This window comes from Rhinopithecus roxellana, chromosome 4 (assembly GCF_007565055.1).
Source record: "Rhinopithecus roxellana isolate Shanxi Qingling chromosome 4, ASM756505v1, whole genome shotgun sequence".
Lineage (NCBI taxonomy): Eukaryota > Metazoa > Chordata > Mammalia > Primates > Cercopithecidae > Rhinopithecus > Rhinopithecus roxellana.
In genome coordinates, this window is record NC_044552.1 from 176265562 (window position 1) to 176288117 (window position 22556).

A 22556-nucleotide genomic window follows, 5' to 3' on the forward strand; every position below is an offset into this window, starting at 1 on the left:
TGGAGGCTGCAGTGAGCTGAGATTGCGCCACTGCACTGCAGCCTGGGTGACAGAATGACACCCTGTCTCGAAAAACAAAACAAGAGTGCTGAAAGAAACAAAAACATCAATGACCATCAACCAGGAATTCCACATTCAGGAAAACTACAAACTGCTCTTCAAAAATGAAGGTGGAATTAATGTATTGCCAGATAAACAAAGATCAAGATAATTCGTTACTAGTAGACCTGCCTTACAAAAAATACTGAATGAATCCCTTCAGGCTAAAAGAAAGTGACACCAGACAGTAACTCGAATCCACAGGAAGAAATGCACACTGGAAATGGCAAATATGCAGATTAGTATTTCTAAAAAATAAATTTTTTCTGATTTCTTGTCAATTGTTTTTTAAAAGAAAGTAGTTTAAGGCAATAAATATAACATAGTTGAGTTTATGGCATAGATAGATATAATATATATGGTAATTAGAGAATGGAGCTATATTGGAGCAAAGATTTTTATGTCATCAGATTTAAATTACTCTTAATTTGAAATATACTGTGATAGATTAAGATGCATACTGAGCAATCACTAAGAAAAGAATTCAAAAAATAATTAAATTGGGCACAGTGGCTCACACCTGTAATCCGAGCACTTTGGGAGGCTGAGGTGGGTGGATCACTTGAGGTCAGGAGTTCAAGACCAGCCTTCCCAACATAGTGAAACACTGTCTCTACTAAAAATATAAAAATTAGCCAGGTGTGGTGGCACTCGCCTGTAATCCCAGCTACTCAGGAGGCTGAGGCAGGAGAATCACTTGAACCTAGGAGGCAGAGGTTACAGTGAGCCAAGACCGTGCCACTGCACTCCAGTCTGGGTGACAGAACAAAACTCCATCTCAAAAAAAGAAAAATTAAATCAACAGAGGAATTAAAATGACACCCTAAAAATATTTATTTAACAATTTTGGGGGAAAGGTTAAAGGTTTTCTCTTAGATCCCACAGGTTAAGGGCTGAGTCCCACAAGACTGCTCCCCATCTCAGACACCAATTGCAAAGTAGTAAGTTGTCACCTATATCTCTGACCAGCTGGTTATAAATTGGAGTTTCCACAAACCCCTCCTTGGGCTTAATTCATTTGCTAGGGTGGCTCATAGAACTTAGGGAAACACTTATATTTACTAGTTCATTATCAAGGATAATGAAAAAGATAAAGATAGACAAATGAAGAGATGAAGAGAGCCAGGTATGGGGGAAGATGCGAAGAGCCTCCGTGTCCTCTCCAGGTGTGCTGTCTTCCAGACACCCGCAAATGTTCACCGATCTAGAAGCTCTCTCAACACTGTCCTTCTGGGTTTTTTATGGAGGCTTCATTACATAGACATGAATAATTACATCAGTGGCCACTGATGGTGTATTCAACCATCAGCACCTCTCCAGAGCCTCTCAAGAGCTTCTCCAGAGGTCAAAGGGTAGAGCTGAAAGTCCCAACCCTTTAATCCCATGGCTGATTCCCCATCCTGACGTTATCCAGGAGCCCACCAGAAGCTGCCTCATTAGAACAAAAGAAGTTTCTATTGCCCAGGAAATTCCAAGGGATTTGGGAGCTCTGTGTTAGAAACCAGGGTCAAAGACCAAATATTAGAACAAAGACTCCTAGCACCCCTGTCTACAAGAGTTTTAGAAATTGTCTCAGAAACTGGGGCCAGAGACCAAATATATATTTCTTACTGTACCATAATATCACTAAAACAACGAAAGGCAGTAAGAAGAACAGAGGAACAAAGACAGGAGGCATGTACAAAATGATAATAAGGTGGAAAATGTAAATCTAACCATATCCATCATACTATTAAATGTAGATGCTCAGACAGGGCAACAATAATTGCGATAAAAATAATTAACATGGACTGAGTGCTGACTATGTGCGGTATTATCCTGGGCACTTCACACGTCCACTCTTGTCATCTTCACAGTACCACTATGGGGTATGTGCTATTCTTGTTTCTATTTTAGAAATGAGGAAACCAAAGAACACAAGGATTGAAGAACTTGCCAAGGGAATGCTTGGACAAGAAAATGAATTAGCTTCCTAGAATCCACGTGACTCAAACAATGTGAAGACCCTCAGCCCACCCTAATAAAGAAATGAGTCCAACATGCAGTTTCGGAAGACTCTGGAAAGGGAGAAGCAGTGTCATCCATGGTCCTTCCGTACTCTCCATGAGCGAACCATGTGGTCTTCACAAGAACCCTTCCAGGCAGATGCATGTCATCTCTCTTTACAAGTGAAGAAACGGAGGCCCAGGGAAATTAACTTGCCCAAGGTGATGCCAAAAAAAATTTTAAGAAGGTAGAATGAGGATTCAAACAGTAATCTAGCTGCAGTGCCTGTGTGAATATTATGTTGCCTCTCAGTAAGTCCTATACCCAGCCCCTCCCAATTCATCAGTTAAATCAGAGAAAATGGATAAAGGAAGCATGCAGGCAGCTCTAAAAGGGAAGGGAGTCCTGAAATGGAAACCTGGGGTGGGGGTGGACCAATTGTTCCTGCTTTACCTTCAGGATGAGGGAGAGGTTTTTAAGCTAACTATATAGTTTCAGATCACTCATTCTTCCATTCACTCATTCATTCACATATAACCACTCTCAAGCGTCCTTCTTCTCCCTCACAGGGAAGGAATTGGGCCAGGCATTAGAAAATAGCAACTATGTTTAATGAGCGTCTCAGTTAGTCCTCACCACGATCCTATGAATTAGGCGTCACTATTTATCATCATATTATTGATAAGGAAGTCGAAACTCCGAAAAATCAATTGCCAACGATCATAAAATTTGTAAGGGTGAAGCCAAGAATTGAGGCCAGGTCTGCCTGACCACAGTGTCCACACACTTTCTGATACACCTGAGGGTGTTGGGCAGAGGGAGTGAGGTGAGGAGAGGCCTTAGCATTCAGACTCGCTGTGTGTTACACATTGTTTAACCACCTTGATTTTAGATGATCAGTGGCAAACTGCTAGCAAGAAGAGGAGCTTACAAAAAACAAACTTGTTGTCTTTAGTTTAATTCTTTATTTGAACATCAAATAGGTTGAGAAAATTGTTTACAGGTGCTCGAGCATCCCGCTGGATTCTTTTTCAAAGTGCAAAAGAGGTTTACAAGTGTGTTTCATTAAACAAAGCAAAGCTGCGACAAAACCGAGTCACGTCAGTAATAGTATGCATCAGCAAAAGGGCATATTAATCCATCAAACACAATTTGGCATTTGAGCCTTTTCCCATAAAACAAGAGCTCTACACTGAAGAGTATGAAGTGCACAAAAAGCATTGTTTATCACCTGTGAGAGAACAGAAACTGGCATAATGTCACTTATTAATTCAAGTCTCTATAACCAATGACCTCTCTGTGGATGCAAAGGGGTCTGTGTCTCAGGCACCTGCTCATGGGACAATATGTTGTTTCTAGGGTGCACAGCTCTAAACACACACACTGACGATGGGTTTGGAACATGGCAGCATTTACATATTTTAAAAGTTCAGGCACAATTGGATGCAAAAAAAGAATAGAAATTTTTCTTGAATCTCAAAAGACAGTGCAAAATTGAAGTGCCATAATAGAGGCAGCAATTACTTAGAAAACAATTTGAAATGACTAAAAACGAGGCCACACTTTAATTCAATTGGAAAGGAAATGCAGTTGGAAACAGAGCATAATAATGCTACTGAAAAGATGGATATTTGGGACCACAGTTCATTTGCTCCAGTTGAGAGTAACTTTTCAGGGGATTAACCTGGGAATGGTGCAGTCATCTAGATCACGCTCCCAAGACCTGCACCAAACAGAATTATGGTTGCCTTTTGAGCTACTGTATGACTCTATTTGCCTTTCGCATAACTAGCTTCCCCAAGCAGATCTGCCTGTGAATATTAGACATTACTATGGGGTTAGTGATCATTCCCAGTACCCACGGTCCATCCCATAATTGGAAAGTATGAATAGGAAAGGATCTGTAATCAGTGTCATGCAGGGGAAGGAGTACTGTAAGCCAATGGCCCAAATCAATGGCCATTTCAGTGTATCAGGTTTCAAGGTGAGAACACCTTAATGTGATCAAAAGTAAATTATCAGTAAGTCCCTTATTTGTTCAGCCCCCAAAAGGCATGGGATATGGCGTGGTTAAACGTATCTGCAAGGTTACTAGGGAAATCAAATCAAAGACTGCACTTCCTTAGGGGTTAGATTTTACAACCTACGTTGATAGGGTCTTCTCTTTGGATGACCTAGTCTCTCGTAATTGCTGCATGATGGCATTACAGAATCATTACGGCAAGCTAGGCAATGGTGAAAAGAAACACAGACCACTAGCTATTCCATGGACTTTACTGCTGATGTTTTTCTTTCTTCTCTAGAACTGAAGCTGCCATTTTAGAAATGGCTATAAATGGAGCTAGTTGATTTGTGGTCTCCAGGGCAGAAGTGGACTACTGAACCCTGGTGCACACTCCAGGTGCCAGAATTAACAATTTTCCTCCAAATACTTTCAATACTTTTCTTCGTATATTTGCCATTCCCCAAATTCCTGAATCTACTTCCCCACCATTCCTGAGCCCCCAGATAAATCACAGCTTTTAAATTTTAACTTGCTTCAGAGTGGGAGAAAGCAGAGGTAAGAGTTTTTTTTATCATGTCCCTACACCCAATACCAACATCAGCCAGAAAATATCTGCTGTCCATTAGTGGCACTTCAAGTAAGAATACAAAGAGATTTCCAAAGTTGCTGGAGACCCCTGGGCGAACATTTCGATCACTGATGTTCTCTGCCCATTTCAAATGTAGTAGTATCTTAACATGAATACAAACACATTGGATGAATAATGTAAAACCTTCCGCTGTATAATTGTTTGGCTTTAGCTGGTATTACATCATCTAGTCCTAGAAATTTTTTTTTGTTTTATTTTAATTTTTTTAAAAGAAAATCTAAGTATAAACATTAAAAAGAACCCACTGACCCATTAACTACTGTCCAAAAATATTACTACTGATATTTTGGTAAAAGCAAAATTAGCTGCCCTGAATAATTTTCCTTTTCAGGCATAATCTTTGCTACATAAGATTGTCTGTCATTCAATATCCAACAATAGGCATCTGGATTAGTGCTATTTTGTCTACTGTGGATACAAAAGTTGATATGAAATGTGATCTTCATTTAAATGAATAATCACCAGGCTTTAGGCATAAATGACTGTATACATGACAAGGTAGCTTGAAAAGTATACAAAAAAAAAAAAAAAACTAAATGTTTTTCCTTGGTTTTTGCATGTTAACCCAGTCAAATTAAATCCAGAACAGAATTACTACATTCAATTGTCTGATAAACAAGCAATGTAATTTCAAAAAAATATATATTATACTATATAAGGTGCTTCTTAAACAAACTAAGGTGCTTCTTAAACAAACAGCAACAAAAGAATTATGTTCTTCAACATATCCTTAACACAGATACATAAAATTGTCCCCAAATTTAAGTGCACATAAAAACTTTTTTTTTTTTTTTTATTCCCTCCCAGATTCTCAGTCCTTTGGTGATCACTTAACTGGACAATCAGAAATTAATGAAATCCACTTTTCCAAACAAGACATACCAAGGGAAGCCTGAGCAGCTCACCTGGGTCATTGGCTAACACAGACATCACCTCTCAGTAGGGTTTCAATTATAGACAATAAGGTCACCCAGAGGAAATCAAACATTCTTTTTTGTTAAGAAAAAGGAAGTAACCCACACTTGTGCTAGAGAAGCAAAGGCCCAGGGAAGGCTGCCCTGTGGCTGGAATGAGCCTTTCTTTTTTAGCCTATAAGTCAAAGGAAATTGAAGGAAATGAGCTGGCAGGAGTGGTGGCGGTGGGAGTGGGGGAGGAAGGGGGAGGATTTTCTTCCCCAAACCAAACCCTGATTTTGGATTAGCTCTAAACAACCAAGGGCATATGTAATCTGACCAGGCCCCAGTCAGCCTGAGTAGTGACAGCAAGGGTCCCCACTCTCCTCCCGTGCCCCAGGGTGCTGGGCCAGTTGTAGGAACACAGCTGTCTACGGCAGCTGTGACAGCTGCTGCTTCTAGCCAGGGCCACGCTGGGAAATGAAGAAGAGCTGGACTACCCCAGGGATCCCAGGGCGCCCCCAAAGGGCAATGCGGGGTCTGCAAGGAATGTTCCTAGGTAGCTGCAGCCTGTGGCAGGGCCACCCTGAGCAAGTCTGGCTGTGCCTCAGAACTGTGTCCAGTTTCTGCCCTACTTTCCCTCTTGTTCTCTAGTAGCCACAACAATCCTGCACAAGCACTGTTCAACTCCATGCCCCAGGGCTAAATGCATCACTAGGGCCCCTGCTCCTTTCAACGACCCTTTACCCTCATCATGCATCACCACAGTGAACAGTTCACCCCTCTATAAGGCACACACACGCCGGGAAGATCCAAGTACAGCACCCACCGAAACAGGTCCTGAAGCTGACCTAACTGCAAGTTCAGGGAGAGAGGGCTTTCTTTGTAACACAAAAATAAAAACAAAAATCAAGAACTTATCCCTCATATAGGGAGACTTAACTAAGATCAACTTGCTGCTTTCCATAGGTCCATGGGAGGCACGAATGAACTGGAACCCATGACCGGAAAGCCAGAGGCAGAACTTTCAGCACATCTGAAGCTGCAGTGTATCAAGTTAAAATAGTCTTGCCAACTAGGGGATCTGCCTTCCCTGTCTGCCCCTTGTATTCCTATAGGGGAAATGAATTGACAATCACCAGATATTCTGCTACAGTCATATATAAAAGCTTTAAGGTATACCACTTTCATAAAAGGATGCATTGCCATAGGAATACAAGAGGGTGCTATAATAAACCCTTGACCTAGCTTTCTCCAAGTCACCAATTAAAGGAGCCACTTTAAATTCTTTGCTGTGGCTTATTCTTAAAGCCATTTAAAAAGTGCTTATCAGAGGTGAAATGTCTACTCTCCAGGCCTGGGTCTCTACAAGTAGCTTAAATGCACAGAGTCGTCTGAGCCCCAACCCGTAGACTGAGTTCAGCTGTGAAGAGCTACAGGAATCCTCACGCTTAGTAACATAGCATAGGGGGAACGAGAGCTGTTACAAAGATTTCGCCCTGGAATCCCTTTGGCTGTTCCCAACAGAAGACAGAAGATGTGCCACTAAGAACTGAGCAAGCAAATGAATGACCACTCATCTAGAAAGCCATTGGTGGTGGATGCATGCCGGAGTGTATGCAGGAGACAGAATTTGGCTAAAGTGGTGCATGATGAGGGTAAAATGCAGCAGGGATTATCTGAACCGTGGGGGAGCCAGGGAGCTCTCAGACTGTGGCGGGGAAACCCTCTGCGTCCCCCGTGATGTAATACTTTTGCAAGGAATGCGATGAAGTAGAGCCCGCGGTGGCCAAGTGGCTTTGGTCCGTCTCCTCCAGGGGCGCCCCTCCACGGCTAGTGGGCGCATGTAGGCGGTGAGCGTCCAGCATCTCCAGCAGCAGGTCGTAGAGGGGCACCACATTCTTGCACTTCATGCTGTACAGATGCTCCATGCCTTTGTTACTGTGGGTGGGAAGACACAGAGAGGACCACTTTAGAGCCAACCTGAACCCCAGGAGTGCTGAAATCCCTAGAAGGGGAAAGAAGAGGAACTCCAAAGACACAGGGCAGCCAATCTTTCTTGCTGTTTAAAAACCCACTTTAGGATGGGAGCTGGGAAAGCTGAGGGCTTTCAGAGGCCCTAATCTGGAACTCATGGCTGTGAGGTTTTCATTTTCCGCCTCCTACGCGGGTGGTCCCACCCTCACACTCTCCCTGCAGCCACTTTCAGGGTATTTGCTATGCAGGTGACTTCCATGGCCCTCCGCGGCCTCAAATGAGATCCTATTCCCTTCCAATAGGATCTAAATGCATTCAAATAGGATCACCAGTGCATCTAAAAAGAGAACAGGAGATATTCAGCCAAGAAGGAGGAGGTATTTTAAATGCGTAAAGCAGTTCAAGACGCTCCACTGTTAAATCTCTCACGTCACTTCCCATTTAACTCAGAATACAATGTAAATGTCTTTCCATGCTCTACAAGGCCCAACTGGTCCAGCTTCCATCCACATCTCCAAGCTCTTCCTGCCTGTCTCCCCTAACCCACTCTCCGTAGCCACACTGATTTTTGTGCTGCCCTTAAAGGAACTAAGCTCCCCCCAAGACTTAGGGGACCCACACTTGCTGTTCCTACTTCCTGGGATACACCTTCCTCCAGTCTTCAAAATGCCACCTCCTTGGAAAGGCCTACCGCTACCCAGTGGCAGCAGCCTCAAGCCTCTGCAGTCTCAGCCTTCCTCTTTCACACCGGTCTGTTTTTCTTAGCATACGTATCACTACCTGAAATTCTCCTTTTTATTTATTTGTGTTTATTCTCTCCGCCTCCAAACACACACATGCACACACTCACACACTCAGTGCGAATTCCTAGAGAAGCAGGCTTTATCCTGTCCCCTGCTAGGCCTAAAACAGTGCCCAGAGCTCAGTTCATGTTCAGGAAAACAAGGAGGGAAATGGACAGAGGGAAATGTAGGCAAATGACATTCTCCTTTCCCTACTCTCCTCCTCTGCTCTCCTCCACTAGCCACAACTCTGCTGCCCCACCACACTACTGGTGGCGGGGGTGGGGAGGAGAACAACTATTATCTAGTTTGAAATTTCTTTTAAAAGAAATATGTATCATGAGCAGCAGGGCCAAGAGAATGTCTTAGAAAAATTTGCATTTTTAGTAGGGGAAAATTCAGCTCAAGTTGGAGACCTGCCATGAAAACACAACATCAAAGCTATTCAGGGCCTACAACATGGTCTAAATTACTTGTTTAAGTGTTACTTTTTTTTTTTTTTTTCATTTAAAATGCTATAAAAGTTAAATGCCCCCTGGATCTGCCACTGTGTTCTTCGTGCAACCTGATGATTCACATTTACAGTCAGATGAAATCTGATATTGAATTCTCTGAGTAGCAACATATGGCTGGGGCCAAGCTTACTTAACAAAATAGACTTCTATGATTTAGATTGGCTGTAGTGAGGAACCAAAATATTATTATTATTATAATCGTCTGTGTGTGTGTGTGTGTGTGTGTGTGTGTGTTTGAGAGAGAGAGAGAGAGAGACAGGAGAGAGAGAGAGAGAAAGAGAAGCAACCTCTGTCCAGCTTTCCACACGATTCTAACAGAAACTCTACAGAGCTTTCACCTTGCTGCTGCCCTCTGCCAGACGTGGCCAGTAAAATCAGCCAGGGTTGTATATTTAGTGCAAATTTACTTAGTATTAACTAATTAGGCTTGCTAATGCTGACAAGCAGTTAATGGATTTGAAAATTCAGCAATTCCTTTCAACAAATAAAAACACCCAACTGCAATGCATTGAATCTACAACATCACTGACATTCCCAGCTCAGAGTCAAAGCTAAGATGTTTTCCTCCAGGGTAAGGTTATTCTCTCAGCCAGGGATTTTGGCATCTAATCCACTCATGGCTTCCCTCTCTATAACATTCATCAAAAGAAAAAGACAGGGAAGACTGGAAATGTATACTCTGAATGCAGTCACCTCTACCTGACAGATGTGATTCCTCCGTCTGTTACACAGGGATCTTTGGGGAACCCTGTGAACAGAGACTGCAATCACCTTACCTACTGCAATTACCAAGTAGAAGCCGAATTCACAGGGCAGGGAAAAGCCTGCCATGAGTCCTTTGTTCATTCATTCATTCCCTCATTTCTTCGTTCACTCACTCAGTAATAATGTTGGCATATACCATATGTAAGTCTTCATATACGGCACTGTGAGGGATGCAAAGAAAATCAGATACATCTTTTTTCCCAGGAGCTAATAATTTTTTAAGGTTGTCTCCGGAAAGGGTGGTGCCTGGGACTTTAATGAAGCAAACTTCTTGCCATTTGAATCATGGTCTCAGGATTTGAAGGTCCCTTAAAAATGATAGAATCCAACCTTCTTAAGACATCATAGGCCTTCCCTCATAGCCACTAAGAGAAGGAATCTCTTTCATTCCTAGGGGCCTGGTGTAAGCTCAAGGTCATGGAGGCTTCATCACCCATGAGTACCTATCCTAGTGTCATCACTCTGAATCATCGCTGTGGTCCTGCTGGAGTCTGCAATACATAACCCAGCAGTCTCCCCATCTCTTCCCTGCAGATGAGGTCTGCTTATGAGAATGGTATCCACTAAGCTTTTGGCCAAATTGCAGGACGATGGAATGGAAATGAGGCCACTTTCACCTTTTGGCATAGAAAGACTCTATTTTCTCTGCTGATATCCTTCCTTAGCTCTTACAAAAAACATTTGTTGAGTACTTACTATGTGCTCTGCACCGTGCTAGGTGATATTGGGTAAGCAAGCCATGGCTCACAGAGTTGTCAATCTAAATGGGCAGAAAAATAGTAAAATGGGCAGTAACCATAGGGAAGAACAGAGTACAAGTTCCAACTAGGTCTTAAGGGTTAGGAGATGCTTCCTTCAAGGAGTGAGATCTGAGCTATGACAGTTTAGATTATTGCTCAGAAATATTCATGCCCCTGGCAACATGTCCATCTTTGACTCTGGACTCCTCACATGCTTGCTTGGCCAATGAAATGTCAGTGGACATGAGTGAAAGAAAACAGTAAAATGCACTTGCCCAAACAGGATCGCTTTCTCATGCCTCTGCAGTTGCTATGAGAACATGTTCCAGCTAACATGTGGGTATAAGGAGGATAGGAGACATGAGACACAGAGCAGAGTCACCCTGGCCTCAGGCAGCTGCCTCCCAGATGTGTGAGTGAGCCCAGCTGAGGTCAGGAGGGCTGCCTGCCAATCTGCAGCCTGAAGAAGAACCTCCCCCAGATGACTCATCCAACAGTCAGCTATTATGGCTAGAGCTCAGACATGAGGAAGTCCTCGTAAACTAAGTAAGGGCTGAATCACAAGGAGTAATAAAAACAAAGTGAAAGGGTTTATACTTTTATCTAAAAGCAATGAGAAGCCACTGAAGGGTTTTAAGCAGGAGGATGACATCAGATTTGCTTCTAGAATGATCACTCTGGACACATCACGGAGAATGATCTAGAAAGGATCTAGGTTACAGGCAGGGATACATGTTCAGTGGCTGGCACAGAAGTCCAACAGAAAATGATGGTGGCTTAGACTAGGGCAATGGCAGTGGGGGTGACAAGAAGGGGTTCAACAGGTATGAAGGAATCAACATACTCTCCGTGAGGCATCTGGCCCCAGGGTCTCTCATTTAGGAAATCCAGGTGTGCACAGGGACCATAACAGATGTGCCCAGTGTCTTCAGGGGATGTGTATGCTCACAGGCTTCTCTTGATTGGCCCCCTCCTCCTATTTGCACACTGCACCCAATCTCTAAACCCCTGCCCCAAAGCACATGCTTTAAACCATGCATAAGTATCGCTTCCTCTATGCCTTCTCTGACACTTGCCCTGTGACCCATGCAGATTTAAAACGTATCTCTTCTGTCCTCCCATAGCATTTATGCTTATTCTGTGCCAGGAACTCTCGCAATGCAGGCACCAGTCCTTCCTGACCAGCTGTCACATAGGTTTGGGGGCGTGTTTTCTCTCATGTAGGAAGCCCACAGATGCCTCACCTCATGTGCCTGATGTGGGAGAGGATGAGGAGGAGCTGGGCCAGCCGCCGGTGCTGCTGCTGCAGGGTCAGGCCTGCCTTGGCCATCAGGTGGATCAAAGTGTCTGTGATCTTGTCCAGGACTCGGTGGATATGGTCCTTCTCTTCCAGAGACTTCAGGGTGCTGGACAGAAATGTGTACACTCCTGAATGTGCAGAGAGAGAGTGAGAGAGAGAAGCTCAAAGAGGATGAGGTCTAGGAGACCCAGAGTGTTCATGGGATGTAATAATGAGCCACTGGCCTTCCCCAGCACAGTAGTCTAGCATTGGAGATGCTCCAGACCCATTTGAAACCGAGTTACAATGTAAAATTCCTAAGGCATATGCAAGTTTCAGAGCACCAGCAAACCAAGGGGGGCCCCTTTGTGTGAGCCATGACCCAGAAAGAGGCTGTTGGCCTTGGGGCCTGTCATGGTAACATGGGCCATCTTTTCTCAGACAGGTCTGACACCAACATGAATTGTCCATGTAATGTAATTGACCGTGTAATTGACAACCCTGTGAGCAGCCACTGTTGTTCCTTTTCACATCAAGAAACTAAAGGGCAGAGAAAGTCACTAAAGTCACTAACCTGCTAGGGAACTCGGATAGTAGGCAGGCAGAGCTTAGATGAAACCCAATCTGCTGACTCCACAGGTGGTAATGATAAAGGAGACGCTCTCTCGGGAGATGTGTGAAACTCATGGTGAGATTCAGAGACAGAGTGTGATGAGCCATGGGCTAAGTGATTGGAAGGTGATGTTTCCAGGTAGGATTTCTGTTTTAGATCAAGTCTGAAGTTTAAGCACTTTTAATCAAGTTTGCATTTTAGATCAAGTTTGAAGTCTAAGCACTAAGACTCAGCAGAAAAGTTTAGGATGTGGATGGGTATAGGCCACCTTGAAAACCACTGTTTTTTTATGGCCACGTAAGTTTTTCCTCTCTTGCCTATTTTCTGAAATAGATCCTGCTCTCTGGGCCCCACAGACAGATCCAGGACAGAAAGTGAGACCATCACAGCACCTGGTGTTTCTGGACAGCATTAGCCTCGAGCCAGAAAATAAGAGCCTATTTCTGAGATTGTATGTGAGGTTGTGAGACAAAAGTTCTTTCCTCTAGCATTGCTAAACTGGGAGGATGAGAATACAGGGCTCTGAATGGCCCTCTTCCCAGCACATGGAACTCCTGTCTGCCGAAAGGAAACTACTGACAAAAAGGAGAGGTGATAGTGTGAGGGTGAAAGAGAGAGAGAGAGAGAGAGAGAGAGAGAGAGATCCAGGTAGTAGTCACAAGGTCTTAGTTTTTTCTTTTTCTTTCTTTTCTTTTATTTTTTTTTTGAGACAGAGTCTCATTTGTCACCCAGGCTGGAGTGCAGAGGCACGATCTCAACTCACGGCAATCTCTGCCTCCAGGGTTTAAACAGTTCTCTGCCTCAGCCTCCCAAGTAGCTGGAATTACAGGTGCCCACCACCACACCCAGCTAATTTTTGTATTTTTAGTAGAGATGGGGCTTCACCATCTTTGGCAGGCTGGTCTTGAACTCCTGACCTCGTGATCCACCCACCTTGGCCTCCCAAAGTGCTGGGATTGCAGGCGTGAGCCACTGCACCTGGCCAAGTTCTTAGTTCTTACATTTTTTTCACTTGACCTTTGAGCTTTCATATATCCTTCCTAACAGTGTATCAGTGTTACACTTTCCTAACAGTGTTAATTCCTAATCAGTGTTACTTTCCTAACAGTGTATCCCCTTTTAGCTTAAGATAGTCAGAGTTGGATTTCTGTCGCTTGTAACTGAAAAAATTCTATTGCAAGAAGTTGAGACCTCAACCCAAGGACAGGAAGAAAATGAGTGACAGTGGACTGAGAAGTATTGAGAACAAGAGATGGGCAGGATGGAACAGGCTTTTTGGGGACTACAAAGATGCATTTTCTAACACTGCAGAAATAAGCTCCATCCTGCCTAATCACACCACTTTGCAGGGAGCAGATGACAGTGTTTTTTGTTTTTTTTTTGTTTTTTTCCAGATTATGTGTATTTATAGCAACACTTTTCGGTCATCCCACTATTCAGCCCACTGACCATCTCACAAACATATTCCTTCTCCTCTCCTCTCCCCTTCCTCATCAGCAACTTCAAGAGCTAAAGGCTCCCAAGTTTATCCATCCCTGACTTTATGCGGATAACATGGTGACAAGTTACTGCTCACGTAGCAGTTTGTAGGTTGGAAATGAGAGAAACATCTACACAGGGGAATTCATAGTAAACAGAGTTGTAATTGCCCAGAATGGAAAATGGCTAAGTAAGTTTAAAACTAACATAACAATAACAACAAAACCAGAATGGTCAGGATCTTGGTTTCCATGCAGTTGAATAGGATAATGTAGCTTTTGGTACTATGGGGCACTTTGATCTAAAGCAAACAGCACAGAATGAGTAAGCAGCAGAGAGACAGCAGGTTAAGAAGGAAATTGCTGAATTACCTCACTTATGTTCCATGTGAGCTGCTAGTAGAGAAAGAATGTGTCTATCAGAAAAATGGGCAAATGTCCCATGGCCGTGGTGTTGGCCTGGAGGTGGCAGATAACAGAGGGTGTGAGCTGGGGGGTTAGGGCTAGGAGGGCCTCAGTTAACTCCCCTTGTCTCTGCCTCTCACAGTACTCTGTGACATCATACACAGTACAGCCTCACATCTCCTAGAGCCCCTGCCTCCAGCTGGATATCCTAGGAACCCACCCAAGCCACGGAACTGAGTTAGACCAACTTAGATGATGTACTTTCTACCAACTTCCTTTTTTGTTCCCACCCAGGATGCCGGTCTCATTCTCCAATAATCTCTTTCTTGTTGAAGGAAACCACAGAATGGAGACTCAAACAGCTTGGATGTCCCTGCCTGGAAAGGTGACACGTGTGCATCACTTTTCTTGTTATTGTTTCCACAGTGAGAAAGCACACTGTGCTGGGACCTCAGCAACCCCGAGAGCCAGCATTTCACCATGACCTTGCCTATGTAGGTCAAAGACACGGCACTCAGCCTCTGGGGAGTGACTTTTTTCTTGAGCTGCCAGTGTTCCATCCTCCTTAAGGTGCGTGTGGGTTCCTTCATCCAGCATGCACTTATTGAGAACCTAGTATGTGCATGACTATGCTAAGGATTCCAAGCCTTACTTCCTTTCAAGTGTTAATGTTTTAAGAGCAGATATTGCCTGCAGAGAGAGAATGTTCTTAACACGGACTCTCAGGATGCAGGCCATTTGCAGAACAAGCCTGTTTTTCTAGTCCTGTTTTGGCATCAATACAGCTTATCATCTCATCCTTGTCAGCAGATGCTTCCTAGCTGTGCAAATATATTGAGAAATAAAAATAGGGTCCTGTTGAAATGCCAATAGTTGACAACAGAAGCCATCTTCTTTCTGGACTTTTCTGGCAAAATGTCGTCCATGTTTGCTGCCTGTTGCCCTTCAGGGGCCATTTGGGAGAAACAACAGAAATTCAGATTCCCAGAATGCTTCATGTGCTTTGGCAACCACTGCCAATAAGCAAGAGCAAAACAGGGCTGCTGGTAGTTTCCATATCCCAGGTGGTCGCTCCCACCCTGAATGGCCACACCACTGTGCCCAGCAGCACAGAGCAAGTGAGCAGACAGTGTGGACCCGCAGAAATATTCTTGCAACAAGGTAGGCTTTTGCAACTCTGGAGATTGCTCCAAATCCCAATGATGGAAACAAACAAACAAAATCTATATGTCATTATCCAGTCTCGAGGTGCTGCCAGCAAATCTGAGCTTCTAGGCATCCTGAATCTTGTAGCCAATAAGGAGATATTTAGGAAGAGTCTGGGGAAACTGAATGGTACAAACGAAAGGGGAGCGAAGCCACGAGGACACCCCTATGTACAAGACATTGCAACTCAGTCTCTTGCTCTCTCCCTCTCCCTCACTCTCAATTCTGCTGTCCCTCACCTTCTCTCATTTTGCTAGGACATTCTCTCTTCCTTTTCCCCTTTCCATCTCCACCCCAGAGGAACCCCGTTCTCCATTTCTCAGCACTTTTCTAGATAACAGAGTCTTCCAAAAGCTGGAGGAGGTGTGCCGTATACTGCAGTACCCGTGCGGTGTGGCTGTGCCCAGAAGGAAGCTCTAGTACAACCAGGGGTCCCCTTGCCATGGCCTCCATGGAGACGGGGGGCACATCTAAATGTCCCTGGAGAAGTAAGAGACACTGATGCCTATGGCTTACCAGATGCTTGAGGACAAACTCTTCAAGCCAGGCCAGATTTTCTTTCTGTTCCCGAAGGAAGGATGCGACAGCAGACCCTGAGAGAGCCCTTCCTTCTATTGCAGCTTGATCAAAAACAGAATGACTCAAAGGAAAAAGTGAAGAAAATTCCTCAAGTCACAGTTTAAGTAGTCTGGACCAGAAAGCTGCCACTCAGCTTGGAGAAGGAGGAGCTTTCAGCACTCACAGAGAGGTCCTAGGGATGAGTCACACATCAGCCTTTCGGGTGCCCCGCTGGGGACTCATTCTACAACCAAATAGCGTGCTTGCTCAAAAGTGCCACCGAAGCTGACCGTCCTATAAACACCACGTTTGTTGTATGCTTCTCCTATGATTGTGGTTCTTTTGTGGTTCTGGGAGTGGCACTGTCCCTAACAGGGTGTTTGGACAGCCTGAGGCTGCTGTTGCCACTTCTTGGAAGGGACTATACTGGATATCCTACACTGTGCAAGACAGTCCCTAACAATGAAGGATTTGTTCCAGTTCCTATGCCTCTCAAATGCCCTACTGAACTAAATCTACTACAAATAAAAATCTATAGTGGCTGGATGCAGTGGCTCATGCCTGTAACCCCAGCACTTTAGGAGGCCGAGGCAGGCGGATCACTTGAGGTGAGGGGTTCAAGACCAGCCTGGCCAACATGGTGAAATCCTGTCTCTACTAAAAATACAAAAGTTAGTCATGCATGGTGTCAGGTGCCTGTAATCCCAACTACTCAGGAGGCTGAGGCAGGAGACTCGCTTGGACCCGGGCGATGGAGGTTGCAGTGAGCCGATATCGCACCACTGCACTCCAACCTGGGTGACAGAGTGAGATTCCATCTCAAAAAAAAAAAAAAAAAAAAAAGTAGTGAAAAGTTTTGAAAAGCTTTCACATGGCTGTGCCCAAAAGTTCCAGTATATTAATTGGTTATAGAGAAGGAAGTTTAAATGGAATATATTTTCTCCAAATTATTAAATAGTTTATTCACTTTATTTAGTTTGGCAATTGAATATATTACGTCAGCTTTTCAACCATGCATTTAATTGAAATGATTTCAGCGCAGTTGAACAGGTACTACAGAAACAATACAAATGGATGTAAATATGTAGAGAGGAGCTGTAAGACTCTACTAAATAAAACTAGAGCCAACAATTATAAAATAGTACACATCAATGAAATATTGTTATTGCCTCCTATATGTTTTAAAATAAATTTGTAACATGATAAGAAATCAATTTTTGTGGGTACATATTAAAATCATTTTGAGGTTTGTATCTTTTTGTTTTACATTGACATCATCTCCAGAGCTTTCGTAAATGCCTCCTGATAGCCTCTTATCTGTTTGATTGTTTCTTTTTCCAATCCATCTTGTCTTCTCCACAGCTTATCCAAAGGATATAATCTCCAAGGCCTTGTTGAGTTCTAGAGACTGACTGAATATTTGCCTTGAATGTAGTGGGATATTAAGATAGGATAAATGTTTCTATCCACTTTGGCTCTTTTTCATCTTATAACAAAGGGAATCACTTTAAAAATACACTTATAATAAAGCCAGACTCATTTGCAAAATTATTTCTTCATTTTTTATTCTTCTTTCACTTCCACAGTCTTTGAATTTTCTTGGCATGTGTTTTAGCCCATTTTCTGTTGTTTATAACGGAATACTTGAAACTGGGTAACTTACAAAGAAAAGGAATTCATTTCTTACAGTTGTGGAGGTTGGGAAGTCCTAGGTCAAGGGGACACCTTGGGTGAGGGCCTTCTTTCTGGTGGGGACTCTGCAGGGTCCTGAGGTGGCTTCCATGGCAAGGGGGCTGAGTGTGCCAGTGCAGGTCTCTCTTCCTTCTCTTAGAAAGCTACCAGTCCCACTTCTGGGATATTCCTTGATCCACCAGCCCGTTATTCCGTGAATGGTTTCAACCACTCATGAGTGCAGAACCTTCACGAACCAATCATCTCGTAAAGGTACTACTTCTCAATACTGCCACATTGGGGATTAAATTTCAACATGAGTTTTGGAAGGGACAAGTATTCAGAACACACTCTAGCATATTTTTACTAATCAATTTTTTTTTTCTCTTTTTATCATACACAAATAGGTTAGTTAGTTTTTAGTTTTCTCAATCTGGTGTCCATCTCTTTCTCTGCTTTTTCATATGCCTGTATTTCTTGGACAAAAAGCCTCTGATCCAAACATTCATTATAAGTACATATAAGCATTCTATTACTGTATTTTGTTTCCTACTTTAGTCAAGCTTGGGCATCTGCATTGAAATATATATCATTTTATTTTAGTATAGTTTAATATTATTTCTCCTTTATATGGTGATTATAAAATACATTAAATTTTTAATTATATGTACAGGTAAATTATTACCTACTTGTTTCATTTAAGAGTAGTCAAAGGAATATGTATGTTTTATTAGACTGGTAGTTTGTTACTGGCAATTGAAGGAGATTTTTCTCTTAAGGTTTGTGAATCTCAAACTTGGCTATCTCTCAGAATCTCCTGTGGAGTTTTACAAGATGCAGCTGTCAGGTTCCATCAAAACTTCATGATTGGAAGCTGATGGTGGAGCCCTGATATCTGTGCTTTTAAAAAACTCTCCATTAACAGCCAGGATGACGAATCACAAGACTATCTTAGCTTCTTTGTATTGTGGCTACTAAAATGTAAAATCTTGAAAACATGGACTGTATCTGTTTTGTGAAAAGAGCCCTATCACGATGCTACGATGAATTTAAGAGGATGACTTATCCATGGATATCCTTGCTCCTCCATGCCTGTTCTGCCTTTCTGCCTGAACTGGTTATAATGGACATAACTCTTAGGATGACCTTGGAAGCCACCCATTCATGATGGCAGAGCCCTCAACAGCCTGACTCCCTGAGTGACCACATAAGAGAGGGTTATGATACTAACCTCTTCATGGACCCAGCATTGTTAAGTAAACAAGAAATAAACTTCCTAGGTATTTGAGCCATTATACATTTTGTAGCCTATTTGTTACAGTAGGTGTCCTACTCTGATGCAAGATGAGAAGTATTTTATGACTTACTGATGGGAAAGTGAATACATTTGTAAAAAGAGGAATAAAGCCAGAGGAATGTTTTGTATGCCTCTTTTTGTTGCCATTTCCTACATTCTTAAGGCTTTAGGTTGCAAAGTTTACTTAGAAATCATTCTATTCCCTAATACCAATGCTACCACACTTTGTTATGGAAACCACAATCTAAATTCTAGAACCAGCTAGACATCCCCCATCATGCCATCCATTCATTCTGAGTACTAACATACTTCATAGCAACCAATTTGTTCAAAGAACTAAGGGGCAAGCCTAAGACACCTGAATGTCTAGTTTGTTATGATTTAAAGCCCTCAACATTACTAAAGACTTCAAAGAGATTGCTCTGTGGCATAGAGGAACTAACTTCTCATTATGTGAATTGAATAAAGAGATTATTGCTTTGGGAAATATTTGTTCATAGATAGGAAACTTCCATCCTTCTACTGATGTGTAATGTTTACCTGAAAGGTGAAGAGCGTGCTCATAACCCAATCCTTGAGCAAATGTGTATTGTTAGACTAGTGTGTATAAGACCATACATAGTGTGAAGTCCTCTCTAAGAGGTCTCAAAGGGAGATGATAGTGAAGATGAGTGTTTTTGCTGGAACCTAGCAAGGGAACATGGCAGTCCTGTTCATTTGGTATTGCTATATACCCACTTGGGACAGATACTACATAACCAACCATATGCCTCTGATTCAGTGACATTTTTCAACTTGTATAATTTTTTACTGAAATCTACTAGATGTTCTAGAAAGTAAATACTTGGTGTATCAACACATTCACAGTGAAACTGATGAACTGATTCAGTTGACTTGAGAAAAAAAATCTTAAATGAATTTAAAAAGAATTTAATATCTCACTTTTAAATATAAAGTCTCAGTTTTTAATTTTTATAAGAAACATTATATTTATTTAAATATTCAAATATTAAGTATTAATAATAAAATAAATATTAATTATTTAAATAAATATGAAAGATTTATTTAAATAAATTTTGTAATAAATATTACAGCCTCTGTAATAAAATATTATAGCCTTATACCTTTTAGGACAAAGCCATCACGTATCTATATTTTCCTTAGGAGCCTTCTTTTCATTAGTTATATCTGCAATGTATTTTAAAACAGCCAGGGTTCTGGATTTCCTACTCCACAGTCAGTTACTGTCTTTCCAAGGTCAGAAAGGAGATGCCCTAAAGACACACTTGGAAAATGCACAGTCCATCTATTGCAGAGGAGTTTGCAGAAAGTTCCATGTGGAACTTCTAGTCCCACTGGGATGACCTGGTCTCAGAGGCTTTGAGGGTTTCCTTTTTTCCCAGAAAAGGCAGACCAAAACATCCTGGATATATTTGTTTCCCTGGATCCCACCCTTTCTTGCCTGATATTTCAGTAATAACTAAGCCACAACGTAGAGCAGGAAGCCGCTCTTACACACTGGGGAAGATTGTGTTTTCCAAGGATGACCACACCAGTATCTCCTATCCACAAGTTTCTCTACAAGGTGTTCTTGGCACCCTTCCCATGGAGATATGGGATCTGGGCCCTCTCCCTTGAAACTGAGTGGACTCATGACTCACTTCTAATCAATAGAATGGGCTGGAAGTGACACATTACCACTTCTAAGTGCATGTCATAGAAGGCTATGAAACTTTTGTTTTGTCAGCTGGGACAGTTGCTTCTGGAGCCCTCGCCACTTTGTGAGAGGTCTAGTGTCACATGCTGTGATATCAGACAGGTCTCCCATTTGACAGGTCCAGTTGATGTCCCAGCCAACAGCCAATATCAATTGCTAGCCTATGAATAAAGATACCTCAAGGTGGCTCCAGCCCATAACTCTCAAATTACCCCTGGTTGACAACTCTCCCCATCTAAGACTTCAGACATTGTGAACATGAGACAAGCCATTCCCTCTGTGTCTTATCCAAATTTATGATCTATAGAGTTCAAAGATTTTTTTTCTAGCTGTTAAATTTAGCAGTCAGCAGCAGTAACCAGAACACGCCTGGACACCTTTTTTTCTTTTTCTTTTTTATTTTGTTTAGAAAGAGAGACAGGGTCTTGCTCTGTCACCCAGGCTGCAGTGCAGTGGTGCGATCATGGCTCACTGCAGCCTCAAACTCCTGCGCTCAAGCAATCCTCCCGCCTCAGCCTCTCAAGTAACTGGGTCTACAGGCACACGCCACCATGCCCGGCTATACCTAGACATCTATGCCAGATGCTTCAGGAGGAAAGTGATCCAGAAGAGGAAGACAGGAGATTTCACTCCTGACCTGATATACCAAGAGGTGGAATAGAATTTCAATGCTTCCTACCCCATGTTATAAACTCTGCCTACGAATGCCCTGACCTAGCCCTCATCCATGCAGTGATAAGGGCTTCGGTGCATCCTATGAAGTGTGAAGTTAGTGGTTTTCATAGGAGACCTTTAGCCTAATCACCACCAAGGTGATTATCAAAACACATGGATCACCCCTAACTGGTAACCCAAAAGAACTGTACTGCGGTTTCTCACCACGGAATAAATGACTTCGAGTTGTCAGTTGCACAATCCTTGCCAAAGTCCTACTTGTGAGAAATAGATTTTGTAGAACTTTATCTGAAAAAGAATTTTTATGTTGAATAACTGGTCTTTTTTTTTTTTTAATTAAAAGCCTGTGAACTTTATAATAAAATGTGTTCTTTTTGTTTTGGCCAGGCAAAGGAAATTTACAGCCAAACTTGCAGTCCATCCTGGGAACTGTAAAGATATACTTCTGTGTGTGTGTATCATTTTCACGCTGCTGATAAAGACATACCTGAGACTGGGAAGAAAAAGAGGTGTCAATTGGATTCTAAGGCTGGGAAGGCCTTAGAATCATGGCGGGAGGTGAAAGGCACTTTTTTTTTTTCTTTTTATTATACTTTAAGTTCTAGGGTACATGTGCACAATGTGCAGGTTTGTTACATAGGTATACATGTGCCATGCTGGTTTGCTGCACCCATCAACTTGTCATTTACATTAGGTATTTCTCCTAATGCTATCCCTCCCCCACTCCCCCAACCCCCTGACAAGCCCCAGTGTGTGATATTCCTCGCCCTGTGTCCATGTGTTCTCACTGTTCAACTCCCACCTATGAGTGAGAACATGTGATGTTTGGTTTTATGTCCTGGTGATAGTTTGCTTAGAATGATGGTTTCCAGCTTCATCCACATCCCTGCAAAGGACATGAACTCATCCTTTTTTATTGGCTGCATAGTATTCCATGGTGTATATGTGCCACGTTTTCTTAATCCAGTCTATCATTGATGGACATTTGGGTTGGTTCCAAGTCTTTGCTATTGTAAATAGTGCTGCAATAAACATATGTGTGCATGTGTCTTTATAATAGCATGATTTATAATCCTTTGGGTATATACCCACTAATGAGATCACTGGGTCAAATGGTATTTCTAGTTTTAGATCCTTGAGGAATTGCCACACTGTCTTCCACAGTGGTTGAACTAATTTACACTCCCACCAACAGTATAAAGGCATTCCTATTTCTCCACATCCTCTCCAGCATCTGTTGTTTGCT

At 42.6% G+C, this 22556-nt stretch overlaps 1 protein-coding gene across 7 annotated transcripts in view; it reads right to left on the reverse strand.

Annotated features, from left to right (window-relative positions):
- Window positions 1-3035: 3035 nt before the first annotated feature.
- Window positions 3036-22556, reverse strand: part of ESR1 (estrogen receptor 1) — a 469479-nt gene continuing 449958 nt past the window's right edge. For 4 of the 7 annotated variants that reach the window (XM_030928653.1, XM_030928655.1, XM_030928654.1 and 1 more), the window contains 2 exons: window positions 11656-11839; window positions 3194-7573 (listed from right to left, as the gene is read on the reverse strand). In XM_030928653.1, the coding sequence (XP_030784513.1) occupies window positions 7339-7573; window positions 11656-11839 (419 nt within the window). In that variant the 3' untranslated portion in view covers window positions 3194-7338. Of the gene's footprint in view, window positions 7574-10367; window positions 10432-11655; window positions 11840-22556 lie in introns of all 7 variants that reach the window. The other 3 variants (XM_030928658.1, XM_030928652.1, XM_030928659.1) reach the window with 3 other exon arrangements.